We start from the raw sequence: 20,561 nt of genomic DNA, 5'->3' as shown, positions 1-20,561 counted from the left end.
TTCACTTAAATTACAATCTTAGACATGGAGTAGACAGGATGTTTCCCTTCTACTAGAGCTAGCCTTGCAACATCTTGAAAATATACCAGTTTGAAAGCATGCAGCTCTGTGATTGATAGGACTCTTTCAAGTAGCACTGCTCTGCTTTCTGCAGATGTCCCCTGAGTGAAAGTCTTTGAAAGGAGCTGTTGCTCAGGATTATTTTGGTGGGATACAATTGCATGGGAGCGTGCCCCGGAGCACCACTGAGAGCTGTAACAGAGCCTGCAGCCAAGTAGGTCTCCAGTGCGGCTACAGGCTATGGCAACCAGAGTGGGCAGGTAACAGGCAGGGCTGGGAGAAGGAAGCAAGTGCCAAAATCACGCTGAAAACAGAGCAAGAAATAGCAACAAACACCTGTACTGGCCCCAAGGGGGAAATGCAACTCTGGTGATAAACGTTTATGTGGCAGGAATCCCAAAGGTGACGTTTGTGCAGTGAGGCTGACTCATTTTGCTGTGTCACACTGTGTTTTACTTACACCTCATCCTGCATGTCCCGTGAGGGGTGTGCCAGTGAAGGGGTGACATAGCCCCAGGGTTTGCAGGGAGGGTCAAGGTGGGGTAAGAGCTTTCCTCTCCTAATACCACCTTTTCCATCATAGAGTGGGGCAGTTTTGGCTGAGCCTAGTCCATGCCAGGCTTCTGTGGCATGAGGCTACTGCTGTTTGGGGACTGCAGTGGCACCCGCGTCGTGCAACCCAGCCTGGGGTTTGCCAGTGCATTGCACCAAGATTGGAAGAGAGAATTATTTCCAAGGTGATAGAAAGAATTCATCACACACGTGAATGAACTGAACAGGGACGAAAGATTGCGATGTCCATGGCTGTTTAGGTGGTAGCAGTCAAAAAACTTCTGAAAAGAGAGTAGGACTTCAGAGAGGGAGCATTTTTATACATTTCAGCTGAAAAACTCACAGAAAATATAATTCTGAAGAATTATGACCAGTCAAGACCCCTGAAGAGTATGCTTTAAGTTAGAGAGCTAACATCAAAATTTAAGCAAGTTTAAGATCATTTAATTAAAAAAACAAACTTTTCCAAAAAATCCATGTGCAAGCTTTCTTAACCCCCCACTTGTTCTCAGCCTACAGGCAAAATCCTAACCACAGCCTTGGTTTCAGTCCCTGCTTGGCCAGCAGAAGACACAGCTGTGATATATTTATTTTTCTCTTGGGTTGCTCTGGGTGGTAAGCTGGGGTATCCCAGCAGCACCGGGCACAGCTGCCAGGTCTCAGTCAGATCTCACAAAGTGACCAGAAGCATTTCAGCCACCTCACCCAGAGACAATCTGAGAAAAGAGCGTGGGTATGTGAGAATGCTGGGGGCTGCTGCTCTGGCAGGTTTGATACAGGATCCTCACCCAAGGGGCCAGGAAGGTCAGCTGGGGACATGGGCCCAGCTTGCTGCTACAGGATTCCTCCCACTGGATGTATTTTTTTTCTTGAGATCTTGGCAATTTTGTTGAGGAGGTGACGGTTTTGGAGGTAAATATTGTGAGTGGCTTAAGTGAGGCTACAAATCCACCTGGCCATGAGAAAATACTTACCTGGGACACCCTCAGGGTGTGGGCTTGGGATGCAAACAGGGTGGCTTCATGAACAAAGAGGGGCTCCTTCTGCCCTGGCAGAAGCAGCTCTAGCTTCATTTTCTGGGCTGGGGAAACCTCCGTCTGCAATCTGAGTCAAGTCAAAGCAAAGTTCAACTTGACAGAGTCTGATAAGAGATTTGTTTCTGTGCCCTCATTACTGCCTAGCTGCAAAACTCTCCATGTTGCTCCTCTCCTCCTGGCAATTCCTCCACCTATCCTTTCTCCTAAAAGAGAATGGAATTTGTATAGAAAAACTCTGGTTTTTCTTGAGTGTCAGAAATGCCATGTCAGCCTTCAGGTGAATTCTGAATATACAGGTGGAACTTGTGCTCTAGCAGAAGTAATATTTCCATGAGCTCCCCAGAGAAGACCTGGCTGCCTGGGATGGCAGAGGCTGTTCCTCATGGGTGGCATGATCCTGTCCATCCCTTGTTGGACACTTGTGTGCAACAGGCAACTGTTAGGTTGATATAGATACACTTTCTCTCTTTCCTACCTCTCCTAAATTTATTCCAGGGGTCACTACTCAAATCTCATCAGCAAAGGCCCAAGACATACCCAGGAAAAGATAAGCATGTACAGACAGACCTCCTACCATACCATGCTAAGCAGCTGATCACTTCTTGAGCTGCATTACATGGCAAACCACAAATATGAGCAAACAAATGAATTGCCATAAATAGGAGATTCCTCCTGATCTTCAGTGGATGCGAGAAAACTGGTTATTCCTCTGATCTGTGGCCCAGGAGCTTCTCACCCTTTGCCAGTACCTCTGCACGTGGAGCCATTGCACTGCATGCTTGCTTGCACTGCATGCCTCTTTCCAGCTAAAGCATCCCCGTGGCCTGCTTGCAGCTATGGCAAGTGGCATGCAAGAGGAGAGGCAAGTGTTGTGCAAGCATGGAGATAAGTAGGACCTTGCAATTTAGGACTCCAAAGTGGGAAAGCAAACCCAGAGATACCTCACCTGGGTTCTGCAGTTCTGTCTCAAGGTGAGAGCTGGAGTTCATCCATCTCAGAGACTCCTTGGCCCTCCCTGAATGTGCATTCCTGCCGCTTAGCCAGCTGATCTCTCCAAGCTTCTTCCATAGTTATGAAGGTTGGGATCCTGGGTGGACTAAGATACTCTGCTAAAGCACTTCTGTGTAGTCAGGCAGGGTGAATATTTCCCCCCACTTCCCATGTGGCCAACCCAGTGGCTGTTATAAATTGTTATCATGCTACTGACATCAAAAGATGTTCAAGGTCTTCCACAGCAATGCTGACAGAAGCCTATTGTACAAGAAATTAAAAAAAAACCCTACTGCACAGCCCCCACACCCCGGACAACAAGCTTTGTATTCTTTCACAAGAACAAGATAGGATATGAGAATTTTCTCATGCATAAATTTGTTTGTCTGGTGCTTTGGGAAAAGAATACCTCTCCATGTGCTGACAGCCATCAGTAGGAATTGGTTCTAACACTGGCACAGCAGTTGAAGCACAACACAGTTTAAAAGCTATGGTTAGAGACTCAGTGTGAATGCTGCCATTTTTCTTTAGGCTAGAATCATGCCCATTTTCCATGAAAGCTAAAAAAAAAGAGAGAGAGAAAGAAAAAAACCCAAAGTTTTAGCAGTTCCAAAAAGGAAATTCTATTAAAAGCCGTTGCCCCTCCCAGCTATTTAGACTGTTTACGCTATCAGGTCTTTGGGACACTGATTTTCTTTTAGTATGCATTTGTGTTGGACTCCATATAGGGGGTGAATTCTTACAATATAAATCAATTCATAACAGGTGACTGAAAGCATTTTTCCCTCAGTGCAGCAGTCTTTGTCACTGCCTAACATTTTGGAACATGATAAATATGGGGAAAAGGATTTTATAGGATTCAACTAAAGAAAAACCCTATGTATTTACAATCTGAAAGGAAGCACTGGAAGGTTATAATTTGGCAACAAAAGGCTCTGGAAGGAAGCATGCCCTAGCAACTGTCTTTGTATAGAGAAATCAGTCGCTCGTTTATCTTACAGAAGGCAACTTTTGTAACACTGTTTGCATTGTGCCCTCTAATGACTGACGTTGCGATGGGGCTGTCAAGCTAAGAAGGGGGAACAGCGTGAAAGTGAACTGGGATATAAAGACCCCATGACAAAATGAAAAATGTTATAGGAAGGCCTTGCTGCTTAAATGAGTCAGGAACTGTGTGAATGCTTAAAGGAGTGAGACAATTGTGTTTGTGTACTTAGTGATGCTCCATAATGACCCTAGTGGGTATGCCTTACAGCTAGCTGTAAGGTGAGGTGAATGAAAAGGGAAGAAAATATGTGCTTTCCCCCCTGTGAATGCACAGGGATCAGATTCTGCCTTCGGAAAGGTGCTGAGATGCTGGAGCAATGCTGAAGGCCAGGTATGTCATTTTCCCATCTACCTTGTGTCCCAGCAGAGCTGCTGGGCTGGTTTCTTAGCCCTGTCTCCCAGCTGCTCTGTGACATGACAGGGTATTTGCATGGCAGACCAGTCTTGCAAGTGGCCCTCCTACAGCTCTTACAGACATTAATTTTGCTCAGTGTAGACAGTCTGTTGGCTCTTTTCACCTGCTGCCACTTCTCCTTGTATTACCCCTTCTTGACCTTTCTCGTATTTCTAGCTCTCATAGTCTTTCTTTATAACTAAAAAAAATATATACCTGTGGGCTGCAAGAAAGGGCTTGCTAGTATCCACCTTTTTTGTTGCTTCCAATGCATAAAAATATTTGCTGTCATGCTGGAATTATGTAAAAGAAAGAAGATATTTTCTTCAGTGGAATAAAGTTAGGTTGGAGAGACATTTTAATGCAGAGCTGTTTTGGCTGGTAGTAATTGTAATGCTGTTTTTAGAGAACAAATACATCAGCTTGAGGCAAGGTTTTAAAATCACTTAGGTCTGACTTTTCATTAAACTTCTGTGAAAAAGCAATATGGAAAAGAAGGTACTAACTAAAAGGTTGCACTGGGAAGCAAGCTGTTAAGGACTCTGTTTCCCTCTGCTCCCTCACTTTGATTTCCCTTTAGCTCTTTAGCTTCTTCCTTAGTGGGTCTGCACCCCACACTCTACCTGGCTGAGAGGGCTTGGGGCCACCATGAAAGCTGAGGGGACCTTGGAGAGGCATTTAAGTAGCAGTGCTGTAAAGGCACGGCAGTGTCGGAATTGGGAAACCTGCTGCCTTTTCCAAAGCTTACTCCCAAAGATTGGGGTCTGGGTAGCTGCTTCTGATACAGAAGCAGGGTCAGCCAGGCCATTGCATCCCATGCCTCTGCAGGTGTTCACCCAAACATGAATCCCACTGAGATTACGAGTGCCCAGCCCTGCAGCAATCAGGGCACATGGGAGTGCAAAGTGTGCATTGCAGGCTGGGCTGCTGAGCAGCCATGCCAGGCCCTGCCCAGGTGAGCAGAGGGCATGTGGGATCCACAGTGGGGTCTGCAGCTGATGGAGGCAGGTGGTGATAAACCCTGAGGAAAGGAAACTGCTTTCTTATCTTATGATAGGAATGGGGAACATGCTCCTCCTGGCTCAGCCTGACAGCACCCACTGAGTCAGGCGGGAGCCCAAGCCCACAGGCCTCTGTGCTGGTCCTGCCTTTGTGCAGATGGCAGAATTGTGCCATTCTGTTATTTTTTAAGCTTTTCAGCCAGGCCATTTGTTTCCTTTTGCCCAAGTGCATGGCACCTTTACAAACAATACCAGGAGTGCCATGCCATGCTCTGCCTCTGAGTCTATCTAGATAAACACCAGCTGCTTGATTTGCATCATCTCCAGCTTGGCTCTTTTGCAGCTGTCCTTGCCACAGCATGAGAGACCACAAGCCTTCCATTGCCACAACAGTTTTTAAATTATGTACAACCTCTTTCCTTAGAGTTCACATACAGATTAATATTAATATGTTGGTGCACAGCTATTCAGTGGTTTACTTATTAGCTCTGCATGCCAAATTAATGGTGGGACAGCAAATTCTTTGCATACCCATCCTATTTTGTTTTATTTGCACCCACTTGCCTTTATTTCAGCAATGTTCTATTATACAGTACTTGGGCTTTCAGAAAATCCAAGCTCTTGCTCTTTAGAACCGTGAGTGCTCCTTGGTGGGGCATTTTGCCTTGCTCTCTGCTGGTGACTTGGGATGCTTAATCCTTTGAGGGTTTCTGAGGTGCTGCTGAGTTTTGGATGAGTTTTTGGATTATTAATGCTGAGCAGCCTCTGGATGATTGATTGGGTTCCCACTGATTCTTTGTGTCTCTTTGGCAAGGAGCAGATTGAATTTGGAGGGTGAGACTACAGGCTGTGGGGGCAGAAAGGGAAAGCACACATCCCCACAGTAATCCCAAGTGTTCCCATGTCTGAGACAATTTCTGGCTGCAATTCTTCTCCCATGTCCTTCTCACTTTGGCATCATGATTGCAAAAGCACCCAAGGACCCCCTGATTTTGGCCATGGCACCCTCTGACTCCTTCTGGTCACCTTCCCTTCTTGATCATATATGTCCTGTGTCTGGTGGGTCCCTCTACCCTTACAGCTGGGACAGTCCTGTGAGGAAGGATTTCTGGAGGATGTCTCTGGCCACAGATGTGGTTCAGGCTAGTACAACATGTCTAGCCCCAACCACTCAGTGGCCAAAGGGCTTGCAAGAAACTCCTACCAAAAGTGTCATCACAGAGTTAGGACACCATCAAAACCACCAGAAGATGACCAATATAAGTTTGGTCATCTTCTGTTTCCATGCAGGTGTGTATGTTTTTAAATGCATGTGAAGAGATTCTGTAACACTGGTTTGTGTGTGCACCTTGCCTAAAAAATATGAGAGACAGAAATTTATCAGTGGGTGGTAATTTAGGAAAGGGAGGTATCTGAGAGCTTGAAGAACATTTTGTTGGTGGTAGCAAAAATGAAATTATGAAAACACAAGACACACTTTGAGAACTAAACATACCCTCCACAAATTTCTTGTTTCTTTTCTATATTTAGTTCTCATTCTTTTCAAACATTAGCACACATGTATATTGATACGATAACTAATATATTCATATATATCAATACGATAACTAATACCTGTGATGAGGTCAGATAGCACAGAAAACATTTGTATTTTCACTTTAGCTTAGATGCTTCTGCATTCTGACTCCATCTGTACATAGCCATTGCTTACAAAGCCCAGTTGGTATTCAGTATTTTTTGATGATCTCACATTTTAATAGGACAGGAATGAATTCAATAAGTTTTTGAAAGATCTTACTATTTTAATTTCTGCTTTAAAATCTTGGAAGGACTTTCCAGGTCAGTTTTGAAATTTTATCTGTACTGGTTGCATTTGAGTCCTGTGAGACAGCAGCTGAAATCTATATATTACAAATGAATAAATCAGAAAGTCACCATAAGCCAGGAGTGTGTGTGGTGTGTGTGTGTGTGCACCTATGTAATAATCAGGAGCTGTTTACAACATGTTCAAGGTCCTCTTCTGTTTCGTTTACTGTTCAGGCTTTTCACAGGAACCTTTTTGTGTGGCAGTCTCGACAGCAAGTCATGCAGTTAGGAACAGCACACTTGTAAAACCACAAGTTAGACTTTGTGGAAGGCAGCATTTTCCAGTAGCAGTTAAGGCCATGCCCCAGCTCCAGGCTGGATCACCAGGCACCCCAACCACCCTGTGCTCCCCTTGTTGCCAAAAGCAGCCGGCAGCTGGTGCAGCTCTGTTGGTTTTATGGCCAGCCTGTGGCACGAGCACAGGGCCGCGCTGGCAGCGCAGACTGAGGCCCCTGGCTCGATCACGAGCAGCAGGAGAAGCCAAACCCTGCATTTAAAAGCAAAATGTGGAGCAGAGTAAAGCTGCAAACACAGGCACATATCAAAATAGCTACAGTAGGTAGCTGTCTGCCATGCTCCATGGGAAAAGGCAGGGCCTTCAGCGTTGCCAGCAGAGCCATGCTGCTGCAGAGCTTGATCTTGCACCCAGGCACTGCCGGCCACTTGTGCCCTCTGGCTACATCCTGTTTGCTTTGCGCTTGCCAACAGGGTCAGTAATGCCAGCTGACTGACAGGGCAGCTGGCACCAAGTGTGCTGTGCTGGCTTTTCATCTCTAATTACCCCCTTACAGTGGGCTGTCTAGCTGTTGAACTATCTGTCACGAACATATCTGAGTATAGTCAGTCAGGGGCCTTGTGCTAGCCTTGGTTCTTCCTTTGCGGGGCAAAAATTCTACCTAGGACGAGTAGATATTTATGTTTCAGGGGGTTGATTTTCTTTTTTCTCATACTTATTTGTGCTGGAGATAGTTGGGCACACAGAGCTGGATGCTGAGATTGTAGGTGCTATTCCTGCAGTACTGCAAAGGTGTATTCATGTTTATGAGCGAGAAAAAGAGAAAGGATTTACAGTGTTTCCCAAGAATTGTTTGAATCCTGGCATTTTTTAAATCTCTCCTGGAAATTCATGCTTCATCTGTAAATGGCTAAAGACCCTTCTAGATCTCAAAAAAAAAAAAAAAAAAAAAAAAGTAAGATTATACAATACCGTGACATGCAGATCTACACATACTAACCTAACTGAAAGTATAACTACAGAATATTTGTCCTTGGCTGAACTGGACACCATGCTGTATCCCTCCTTCTAGTCAATGCAATAGCATGTAGCTGGCAAGCTATTTCCTGTGTGTGGGCATTGCTTGAGCCCCAGAGACTCTGGCCTTTGCTGTGGCTGATCCTTGCTCTCTTTCCCCTACTAGGTCCATGGGAAATGCATGTGCAAGCACAACACTGCAGGGTCCCACTGCCAGCACTGCGCCCCCCTCTACAACGACCAGCCTTGGCAGGCTGCCGACGGCAAAACCGGAGCCCCCAGGGAGTGTCAGTGTAAGTAGCCAGTTAGGAACAGTGTCTCCAGATCCTCTGCCAGAGCGAAATGCTTCCTCCATGCGTGCCTTTCTCCCGTGTGTCCGAGAGACAGCGCATGCTGAGGCGGTGCGGAGGTGCTTTCCAAGCAGCTCAGAGGCACTGCCACACCCCTGCCCAGCGCCCACCACGTGTCTGTGTGGCAAGGACAGCCCTGTTTGCGTGGCCCTCGCTTGGCAATCCTCATGAGACCGTGATGTCTGTTGGTTTGGCCTTTCTCTGGGACCCAAGGGCAGCTCCTGGGGATAAGGTCTGCTGCTGTGGGCAGTCTGCAGCCTACCAGGGTACATTGGAGGTGACAAGGGGCCAGATTTGTCCTCTCCATGGACTCCTTTGCAGGAGGTATGACTTTCTGCTGCTGAGTGTGGGCTCTGCTCACCCCTGAGCACTGAGGGCAAGAGGAGCCATGGGCTCTGGAGGTTTGAAGATCAGTTCTGCAGTGCCAGGAAGGATGCTTAGGGTGAATGCTGGAAGCAGGGGAATGCAGAAGTCATGGGGCCATGTGCTTCAGTAAGAGCTGCAGTCTAGCCAGAAGGGTGCCAAGGACTACCCACACCACCCCAGGAAGGCTTGCAGGCCTGCTGAGTGCCATCCGGCCCTGGCTACAATGCTATCCATACATAAGCAACCATCAGCCTGCCTGTGTGGGCTATGGTCATGCTCACTGCAGTATGGATAATCCCTGAGGGAATGACAGTGAATTCCTACTTACACCAGCAGCATCTGATGAGCAGGCATTGGAATAGGTCTCACTTGGCCCTTGACTTCAGTCGTGTGGACATACAGATTTCCTCCACTGCACAGGGTAAGGAGGATGCTTGTACTCTCTCACACACCTTTCCTCCACCTGCCTTTTTCCTCCATCAGCTGCAGGGAACATCCTGACAGCACCCTCATGGCAGATGTTACGTAGGGCAGTGCTGATTTCTAAAGCTGGGAGGGATCCTTCCTCAGCAGGACCAGTGAATGTGGGTCTCTCTGTTCTGGCCTGACCACCTGCAGCTCTCCTGGTACTGGAAAACCTGCATTGGAAATAAAAGATCTAAAGAAAATACTTTTTCTTAAATGCTGTCTCCAGAGGTTGGGAAGTGTAGATGAAAATGCATGCTACTTCATGCATTCAAATGAATAACAGGTTCATAGGTCAAGTCCCCATTCCAAAATGTGGTTTGAGTTTTTGTGACTCTTTTCTGTAAACCAGTATCTTTCACTGCCTTGATGAGTCTTTCTGTTCCCTTTGGCTTCGCCTCAGCCTGCAAGTGCAATGGGCATGCTAACACTTGTCATTTTGACATGGATGCATGGCTGGCGTCGGGCAATCGCAGTGGCGGCGTCTGTGACAACTGTCAACACAACACAGAAGGGCAGCACTGCCAGCGCTGCAAGCTGGGCTTCTACCGCGACCTCAGGAAACCCTTCTCTGCCCCAGACGCCTGCAAACGTAAGTCAGCAACCACGGACTAGTGAAGGACTTCTCAAGTGGGAATGGGTCAAACGAAAGGTGAGATCTTCTTGCCCCTCCTTGGAGCATTCTTCTTGCCTCAGTGAAGGCCAGGGAGTTCCTTGAATCCTCTTTGCGATAATACTTGCAAAAAGCAGCGGTGATATTTGCAGGGTGAAAGTCTGCAGATGCTGTTGACAAATCTGTCCCAAGGATCCCTGTAGCCTGAGGGCAGGGGAAGAGAGATGATTCATTTACTTTCTCCTATTGCTATTTTTGGAGAGGAAAAGCTGCATCTTGTTTTCATGTTCTCCTTGTTTGGCGATTGTTGCAACCCCAGAATGGGGTTCCTCAGCCAGCAGGGATGCAGACGATAAATAGCATCACCCACCAGTTCGTGTTCCCAGCAGCAGCAGGTGGGTATGGAAGGACAGACAGGAACACAAGTTAACTGATATTCCAGAAGGTGGGACATTGAGGAGGCAAGACTGAAAGCAATGATTCAGGCACATGTGAAATTAAATCTTTCCCAAGCAAAGAAGGAATCCAAAAGCCACACTCCCCAGGGACCACTGTCAGGATGGTGACTCATCATGGGGGACTCCAGATCCCCAAATTATGCTGAGAACATTATCCTGGTCAGCTAAATCCAGGGTGCAGGCATGCCCTCCTCTCTGAGCCTACAGCCACCCACTGGCTTCACCACATTTCTCCGTGCTGACTCACTTACTATGAGGGGGACCTTCACAGGTGACAGAAAGAAATCCAACTGACACCCTGCCTATGTCTTTTGAGGAGACACTGAGCAGATCTCTCTCCTCTCAAGGAGAAGTACCTGCATGTACAGGAAGAGCTCCCCTGCAGTGGGGAGCTGCACCCCAGGCTGGGAGGATGTGGGAGGTTTCAGTTGTTCATTGAGGTCTGCTGGGGAACAGCTGCTTTTGTCCTGCTCCCTTGCTGCATGTAATCCTCATGGATTCCTGGCAGCCCCAGCAGTGTGTTGCAGAGGTCCTCCTCCTCTCCACCTTTCACTCATTGCAAGAAGGGGCAGCAACAGCTGAACTGCCTGCTTTACAGCCCTAGCTCTCTTTATGGAAATGGAATTGACCACAGCTCATTGCTTGTGTAAATAATTACTTCACTGCTGTAGTATGTACACAATAATTTTTTTAAACAGTGAATTTAATGACTTTGAAAAGTTTCATTACCTACTTGTATACATCAAAGTTGTAAGTCTCCTCTGTAACATCAGATACTTTCCTTCCTTAATTATAGCCAGAACTTAGGCAATGAACTTTTGTTTTGGAGTCTCATTAGGAAAAAAACAGGCTTAAGTCTTGCATTTACACTCAGAGCAGAGGCTATATGTTTTTTTCTAACTTGTGGATTCATCTTTGCTGATTAAAAAAAGAACAAATAGTACTAATTGACTGCTGGTAGATAGTGCAGGACAGAAGACTGAAGTAAATGCTGTGTGGGACCCTCAGGCTCTGAAACATCATTGTTCTGTGCTTCTGGTACCTTTGCTAGGGTTGTAATTCCTGATATTCTTTACATGCCAGCTCCCATCAGGGAAGATTATGCACTTTTCTGAGGGCATTGAAGACAAGTGAAGCTTTGGCCCTGAGCTGAGTGTGGTTTTCTGGACACCTAAAGACACCACCTTTTACTTTGGAAGCAGTAAAAGTGACTCTATCTCCTTTGTCACCTCACTCAGTCCATTGAGGGAGGGGAGTTTCATGAGGGACTCCTCACGTAGGCTTGTCCTGGTGCCAGACTGCCCAGTCCATAATCTGTGGGTCTTTGCAGGGTCCAAGAAGCCAAATGGCAATTCCTGGGCTGGCCAGCACAGAGCCTCCTTCCTTGCAAAGCCAGATGGAAACAAGAGGTCTCAGGACATATTGCTGCAAAGCAGCCCCAGCTCAGAGGGAAGGCTGGCAACCCTGTGCACGTGCCTGTGTGCAAGTTAGACCATTGTTAGTAAAGTCAGGCAGTACATCACATCATTAACTATGTGTTAGCCAGATTCCAGGGTTCTTGATTAAAAAGTTTCTCCCCACCTTTATGAGCCGGAGGAAGCTGTGGATATTAGATGATTAGTGAGTATTTTTGCTGACATATGCCAGTGCTTGGTTCTCTTGGCTTTCTGCATTCATCTCTGAATCCCTGGGCCATGGAATTCCACTTTCCACATTAAAAAAATAAATGTGCCTCCATTACTCTTTAATGCAGCAATCCAGTTTTATGGACCACTAGACATTCATGAACTCTGGTATTTAAAAGCCAGAGATAACATATATTTAACAACTGAAAGATACTCTTGAGTATAGTGCGAAAAAGTTTACATTTATTTACCTTCTGCATAAGTACATCCACTTCATCACTTTCTGCATTTATGAAGTGCAGAGCATGATACTCCCTCAAGTATCTGAGGAAGACAACTTTTCCTAGCACAAACTGAATTCCACAAATATAGGGATTATCTGAATGCTTTCTTTTCAGAGACCCTGTTACTACAAACTCCCAGATGACTTCTCTCTGGGCTTTTCAAACCCTCACAAATGCTCTCCTCCCTAGGGCCCCTTCACCTCTTCACTTCTGGTCTCCTGCTGCCAGGAATGCTCCCTGCACCCAGGGACTCAGCATGTCACAGGGGAGATGGCAGCTGCAGGGCCGTAGAAAATGACTAATGACTGTTAAATTGAATTATATAAGATCAATTACAGCCTATGCCTGGAACATGTCCAAGCACCATGCCATGGTCTGCAATAACAAGGGACGTGCGTGGAGCCCTATTATTCTTTCGTGGGAAGGCCATGGCACTGCCTGCTTGTTTCTGGCTCAAGACACCATTATTGTTCAACCACTGAAAATTTAAAAATACCTAGGACAAAGTAAATAAAGGAGTTGTTAAGCCATAATCTTTAAGGATACTTTAAAGATTCTTGTAGGCAAAGAGTGTATATGATATTTGCTCAGGAGTAGGAGTGTACCTGATAAAATGAAACATTCTGATGTTTAAAACACCAATCTGATGACTCTTTCCCCCTGTCATACCTATGAGTTCTTTTCTTTCCATCCTCATGAGGTTTTAAGCCTCAGCTACAGTACAATTGCAGACAATAAAATCGAGTTTTATAATTGCCAAGTTTATTTTGCGTTTCAGCTGTAGGGTTTTGAGGGTAAATATTTGTCATTTCTAAAGGTTAGCTGGTAGCCGAGGAAACCACAACAGTATCACCAGTCCAGGGCAGGGAAATCCAATTCTGCTGGCATCCCACTCACGGGTTTTCCATCCCAGTCAGCACATGCAATGCCAGGACAAGCAGCTGTTAATTCATCTGTGCATGGAAGTCACATGCAGAATACTGCTATGTAGTACTGGCTGGTAAATTGGCATTTTTAGCAATGCTGCTTACAAATCAAAAAGAAAGGAAAAGGATCAAGCTTGTGGAAGGTTTCTCTTGATCCAAGGCTAGGGCCCAGCCATTCCTTCTCTCACAGGAGCTCCCTTGGCTGTGGAGACTCCCAGCCTCGCTGGTGAAGTGACCACACATGAGACACGCACTGTGCAGAAGCCTCACACTGAGTCTTACACTCTGCACCTGTGTGTCCACAATGAAATGCCATCCAGCACTGACTGTGGCTATTTTCTCTGCTGCTCAGCTGCTCCTCTCACCTTCCTGGATGTGGAACTCCTACTACCTGTGCTACAGTGAGGTGCAGATTCTGTGGAAAGAGGAAAATGGGATCGAAAACCCACACAGCACAGCTGCCCATGAGGCACCAATAGCTCTAGCTTTCAAACATTGTATAATCAGTCCTGCAATTTTTCCTTCCTGCCTTCGCCATAGTATGGAAGTATTCCATCCTTTTCCCATGCATTTCTTTCAAATGTGGTATAACATGCTCACATCTGAGCTCTGGACCCTCATTTCTGTGCTTGGTGCATAGCGATGGGCTTCACTTTATGTCTGCATTGCTCAGTAAGTTTCCATGCAGCCCATCACAAACGTTTACTGTGTTGGAAATTTGCCACATAAACCATTCAGATTAATGCCCTTTAGTGTCATCTTGGGCCTTCACCCACAATCCAAGAGGAAAACCTTCAATTTGCCAGCCACCATTGGAAAGAGGATTGACACCTTGGCTCATTGAGGGGCAGCCAGGAAGGATGGGATCCATGGAAGTGGATATGGAGGCCTGTTAGAAATTACCAGCCTTCACACACATCTCTTTGTGGCTTTTATTAAAAAGTATAGCAAACTACATTCTCATTTTTAGTTGTCTTTTTAATTACCTATGAGTTTACTGCTCTTTTTCAAAATAGCTTTTGTAAATTTAATATTCTTGCTTCACCATAGTGTTGCCACTGATGTTAAATTATATATTAGGAAAAAAAAAAAGTGTGTAAAAGGATTGTCTAAAACATAAAAGCTCCAACCCCAATAGGGTTGTATGTAAAATTTAGCTGAAACCTGACCAAAACAGGACAAAATCTCTGGCTGAGCAGTGGGTTTATCTCAATAACTGGAGGAGAATAGAAGAGCCTTAAGTGCCTAATATTTCCCCTGGAGGGCCTGAGGAATGCCAGAAATACCCTCCTCATCTAGTAGGAAAATAGAGCATTTGGCTGTATGTATCAGGTGTAAAACACTTCACAGACTTCAGGAGAAAGGTATGCAAGTCGCAGTGCACACTGTTGAAAACTATGCTATTAAAGGTACCAGAGTTCACTGCCTGCAGCTACTTATGCAGTTTGTGGAGAGCCTTTCTAATCTTTTAATTTTATATAATTATATTTGTTTGCAAGTGGAAAGGGTGGGGAAAATTTGGGGATTACTTTGGCAAAGATGTTGGAATCATAGTCGCCTCTAAGTTAACTGCCAATATTAATCTATCTTTTAATATTTTGAAATTATACTCCAGGTATGTCCTGAAACCACAAAAATGTTGCCAGAGCAAAACTAAATGTATGTGTGCAGCAATAAGTATTTTAAGGGAAAGAAATATGTTGCCTGTAATGGATTTCCTGCTCTATTGCCTTCAAAGTTGTAAAATAGAAAGATTGGTATTAGAATTTAGCGAAAATCTTCCCTACAGGTACAATTTTCTCAGGAAACTCAATTTTATGTAAATGATGCTTTGGGTAAAGGGGTTTCAGCAGGGAATTTTTTGCCATAATGTGTAAGGCTGACTGTACCATGTCCTGGTCAGAGAACCAAATCCTGAGGCAAGAAGAGCACAAGTCACACAGTTACTGGTCCTGCAGGCCACAGCATCACCTGCTGACCTGGCCACATGGTCAGAGGTTTGGCTCATGCTTTTGATAACAAAAACATGTTTCGAAAACATTAACATCTTGGTGGGGAAGTAGCCTTGTAAGAGTTATGTTTATGTAAAAAAAAAACCCTAAGGAGTAGGTAGGAAAACTTCACAGCTCCTGTTTTAGGGCATCTTTTCTGAGAACACAGTATGTCCCAGCACAGTTCTGGTGCATTGTTCTGATGCAAGGGGCTGTGAGGGAGAAAAGAGAGCAGCTGGCATTTCTCATGTGCACTCTGCAAACACGTATCCTGGAGAATATGCAAAAGCCTATCTCTGAGCTGTCACTTTCTTCATTCTTTTTTCCTAATGTTTTTAATTGATGGTTTGAAAAATCAGACAGAGACAGAGGGGTACTTTTGCTCAGCCTTCACTTTAATTAAAATGACTGTTCTGAGGGGTTTTTTAACCTCCTGAATGCAAGAGAGTTGTTATTATTTTTAAAAGCAATTATGCTCTGATTCATTTTTGCAATGAAGCACCCGCAGCTGCTTAAACATCACAGCGAGGCAGGCACATCCCTGGCTACTTGGCCGGATTAGAATCCCGATGCTGCAAGGAAAATAATAAAGGCCTGTTTGACAAAGCATAACGCAACACCAGGGTAGGTTGACCAATTAAAAACTAGCTCACAAAACATAAAATTCTACAGTTTCCAAAGGGAGACTCTGCTCAGATTTGTAGGGGTGAGGGATAAAAATGCCCAGAAACCCTGGAATGTCTCTCGGCAGAGAGGTTTTGCAGGCATCTCCTGCACCTTCGTGACGCAGAGGTTGTGCACTCGCAGATGCTCTGTCCCTGACGGTGTCCCTCCCCTGCAGCTTGCTCCTGCCACCCCGTGGGATCGGCCGTGCTCCCCCTGGGCCCCCGCACCTTCTGTGACCCCAGCACCGGGGACTGTCCCTGCAAGCCCGGCGTGGCAGGGCCCCGCTGCGACCACTGCCTCCCCGGCTACTGGGGCTTCGGGCCCTACGGCTGCCGGCCCTGCCACTGCGCCCGCAGCTGCGACCCCCACACCGGGGACTGCCTCAGCAGCAGGTGAGCTGGGGGGTCTCGCCAAAACTCTGATCTCAGCTCTATTTGCACATGGCAAGCAGGCTGAAAAGTATCCATTATGTCAAATACTTGGGGTTTGGTATGGGTTTGGTATGGCCAAGAAGTGGGGACAGAGTGGGATCTGAGGCTGTGGTTCCCTTGGGTACCTGGCACACCATGGCAGGGCTCCAGCGATGTTGGAGTTTTTGCTCTCAGTGCTGGTGTTAATGTATCGGGTGTTTTCCATAACCTTCACAATTGTTTCCTCTCCACAAGCAAAATGTGAGCCTCAGGGACATCTGAGTGACACTGAAGGCTTAATTTTGCTGTTGTAACTCAGCTTATGTTGACTGTGGCTTGGAGTCAAGCTCTGACTTTTAGAAAATGGCACATTTTAATAATACCCCACTCTCTAAATCTGACATGTAGCTTTTTTTTACCAGACTGAAGATATTTGTGGTATATAAATCCCTACAATGTATTTTAAACCCAAAATGTATCCATGATTCTCTCTGACAATGCTCAACCTGTTAAACTTCCAAAACTGCCTCTTGCATTTACCATCATCAAGACACACAGTCACATTGTGTCTGGAGGATGGGCTGGTAGTGGCCCTGCTTTCCACTGGCTCCTGGAAGAAGATTGATCATCTCCCTTTCCCCTCAACAGCTCAGATGTTTCCTGGCACAATGAAGCACCTCCTTTCCAGGCAGTGCTCAACGAGAGCGAGCCCACCTGGGGCTGGGAGGATGAGCAGGGCTTCTCAGCACTCCGGCACTCTGGTAGGACTACGGCTTTGCATGTGTTCCAACTGCCCAATCCCTCCCATCAGCAGCCACTGCAGACCTGCACTGACTTGTAGTTAGCACCCTGGCAGTTGCAGGGGGGAATGGACATTCCTGCACTAACATGTGGAGGAGTTTCCTTGTGGGCACCTCCTTCCCCTCCGAGAGCCAGAGGAGCCTTATGGCTCATCCCATCAATGCAAGGATGTGCAAACCCATTAGACGTATGCTCCGTGCTGAATGCCTGTACCCAACATTTATCTGTTGTGAGGCAAGAATTTGCCATCCCAGCTCTGAATTTCAAGGCTAAGTGCCCTCATGTTTTATTTGACCATCATGTTTTAAAGGTATCTTTATGTTCCCTCAAACTCGACAAACCAGCAACTTTTTTTAAAGGATGGGGTTTGCCACTTCATTGGCAGGCACTTAGGGGATTTCTAACTCAGAATTTATTTCCCCAATACCCACAACAATTTTGGCATCGTTTGCTGCTTATGATGTGATTTGAGATGGTCTAGCATGCAGCTGGAGAAGTTATTTCCCTCCATTGTTCCCAGCCTCGGGGAGGTGGGTGAAGGTTGGTGCAAAGCAGGCTGGCCCCGTGGGGCAGCATCAAGCTCTCCTCCCTTGCAGCTGCTGCATGCAAGCAGGCAAGCGTCATTTCCTCCATTTTCAGAGAGGGACTTGATACCATCTCAAAGATACAATAATTGAGTTAATTGAGGGGAAAGCTCCATCATTTGTCTAGGCGACTTCATTTTAAACGTAAATAAGTATATCATGTTATTCTTTGTTCTAAGATCACGGAAGTCATTAATCTGCCTTAACCTCTGCAACATTTCCTTTTAAAATTTTGTCTGGTACATTACGGTGTGGAAAATACCACAGGGAAAGACACGCATGTTATTTGCATCCCAAGGCAAAATAATAAGGCCTTTGTTTTCCTTCTCTTCTAATAGTAAACAAGGAGTAATTGCCCTTGGACTAAGAGTCTGTATTCACTCTCAGTCTGAAAACAGTTGCAAATTTCTTTCTTTTTTTGCATGAGGCTTGTGGACCACTTGAAAAACCTCTGGCAGTTCCTGGGCTCTGCCTGCAAATGCTCCTGTCTTTGAAGCACAATTCACAGCCATTTGCTCCCTTCTTTTTCCCCAGGTAAATGCGAATGTAAAGAGCAAGTTTTAGGGAATCCCAAGGTCTTCTGCGGGATGAAGTACACCTATGGTGAGTTGTGGGTGAGGGGGCTGTAAAGGGACGTGCTGCAAGGCAGTGCAAAAGTGTATGTAAAACATGAGAGTTGCTGTGTGTGCACCACTCCATCCTGGCAAACCCACGGGATACTTAGGCTAAAGATGGAACTTCAGCCAAAATGTACAGGTATCATGTTTCCAAGTCAAGGTGGGTGAATCTTGTTCTGTTACCCATCTCTCTTGCTATCAAAACACCCTTACAAAAATCATGGGAGGATGAGAGCTGGAAAGGTCCCTGGGAGGTTGTCTAGGTCCAAGACAGACTATAAACCACTGTTACCCAAAGTGGGTCACTGAAATGCTGTCTGTAGACAAGGTGCCCTAATCAGAGTCTAGAAATGACTGTATCTGAATGATACTGAATGTAAGGAGGGACTGTGATCACCACTCCACAGATAAAACAATTCCAGTAGCTACTGGGAACTCCGACTATCAACAAAGTTCAGCTTTTTTGAACAAAGTTTCTAGGGGATGATGTATATTGTCTATGTGTCTTTTGGATTTAAATGAATGAGAAGAAGCTCTTTGTTTCCCAAGACCTCCCTGGTGTGTGCCAATGCACTGCCTCCTTCATACTGTGGCAGAGCAAGGAATGCTCTGTGCAGCACTCCCTTCCTTCGCAAGGAATCTCTTGCAGGGGTCTCTTGCACCTGTTTCATCTCACACTGAAGTTGAAAATGCACAGAGAGCTAGCCCATACCTCTGCAGGCTGCAGAGCAGCCCACAAAGTGGAGTTCAAGGGGTTGCCAGTTGTTGAAATGTAGCCCTGGATTAGTGATATTAGGAAAAAATTTGATTCTGCTCTGTTTTGCTTCCCAGCCACGATAATAACTGTGTTTAATCTTGCAAAAGATAAGCAACTGAAAAGCAAAGAAAGTCACAAAACTTCCAAGTTCATAAATCTTATCTAAAGTGCACTCAGGCTTCCCCCGCTTTCATCAGTCAGCATGTGAAGGTGTCAGCTAAACTAGAGAGACAGATGAATTACAGGGCTCATCATGAGCTCCAGGAGGTCACACTGTGAGAGGCTGCCCTGAGCCTGCCCTGAGCATGAGGGTGAATAAAGCACCACCAATATGGGGATACCTAGCAGTACAGGTCGGGTGCAGGAGCTGAGCCCTGAGCCTCCACCTCACAGGGGCTCAGCAGTGGAATGCCAGGTGGTGGAAATGTGGGTATGAATGAGCTCAAAATACTCCCTGATTTGCCCCAGTCCCCACCAATATCTCACTCTCCTCCAATGAATTTGGATTTGGCAGCTCTGCAAAGCAGCAGGACTGGCACCAGGGTGGGATGAGGCTGAGGCCAGCAAAGTCTCCAGGTCCATCCCTAAATCCAGTTGATTTCCAAAAGAGGTGAGGAACAGAAAGGGTTTGCTGAACTCTGGAGGAAAACAGGACCTCACACTCTCAGGGCAGTTCCAGGGGCCATGGCCAAAACAACTGGCAGAATTTCTGCCCAGGGGTGTGGGGATGTACGTGCTTCCCAGTAGCTGCTGTGATCCTGGGCTCCCCAGCAAGGAGCACTGGGCTAACTCCACTGTAACAAAGCAATTGTCCTCACTGCTTCACCCAGATACCAGCACTAGACCAAGAAAAAAGAAAAAAAGGGCCCTGTAAATAGTTTGTATATTCCTGGTTTTGAATTCCTGTATTCCCAGTGATCAAGACAAAGATCTTGTCAGCTCATGACAAAGGCTCCCATGCAGAAGTCAGTGTGAAGATCAAGAAAGTCTTGAAGTCTACAAAGCTGAAGATCCTCCGGGGCAAGAGGACACTCTACCCTGAATCCTGGACTAACAGAGGCTGCACTTGTCCCATCCTTAATCCTGGTAAGTTTGACTCCCTGAACAGTACATCCCCACCACATATACACAGATTTCATTCCTGCCCCTCTATCCCCTAATACCAATGAGCTGGGATTGCAGCCCAGTGATTAAAAAATATTGTCTGTTACATCACTTGGATTCCAACAGCAATCTCCATCAAATTGAAATTTCGTAGAGAAAAACTTGGTTCATCCTATAGGCTTTGAAACACACAGTTCTCTTTACATAGCATAGTAACAGGCTTTCAGTTTTACCAGTCTCTGTTCCCAAAGGGAGGGAGATGCACATCACACCATAATAGCATGATACATCTTTCAAAGCTAAAGCTAATTTGCATCCATAAAAACATAGGTAAATCTAATTTGA

General features: G+C 45.9%; 1 protein-coding gene across 3 annotated transcripts in view; it reads left to right on the top strand.

Annotated features, from left to right (window-relative positions):
• The window catches only part of NTN4 (netrin 4), a 47,518-nt gene that overhangs the window by 21,964 nt on the left and 4,993 nt on the right, over positions 1 to 20,561 (top strand). For all 3 annotated transcript variants that reach the window (XM_041409884.1, XM_041409886.1, XM_041409885.1), the window contains exons 4-9: positions 8,366 to 8,492; positions 9,784 to 9,972; positions 16,119 to 16,335; positions 17,002 to 17,114; positions 18,273 to 18,341; positions 20,028 to 20,198. In XM_041409884.1, the coding sequence (XP_041265818.1) occupies positions 8,366 to 8,492; positions 9,784 to 9,972; positions 16,119 to 16,335; positions 17,002 to 17,114; positions 18,273 to 18,341; positions 20,028 to 20,198 (886 nt within the window). The remainder of the gene's footprint in view (positions 1 to 8,365; positions 8,493 to 9,783; positions 9,973 to 16,118; positions 16,336 to 17,001; positions 17,115 to 18,272; positions 18,342 to 20,027; positions 20,199 to 20,561) is intronic.

Source organism: Onychostruthus taczanowskii, unplaced genomic scaffold (genome assembly GCF_017590055.1).
Source record: "Onychostruthus taczanowskii isolate IOZ18803 unplaced genomic scaffold, ASM1759005v1 scaffold31, whole genome shotgun sequence".
Classification (NCBI taxonomy): Eukaryota; Metazoa; Chordata; class Aves; order Passeriformes; family Passeridae; genus Onychostruthus; species Onychostruthus taczanowskii.
The sequence above is the reverse complement of the archived record's forward strand: the minus strand, read 5'-3'. Positions and strand labels throughout refer to the sequence as shown.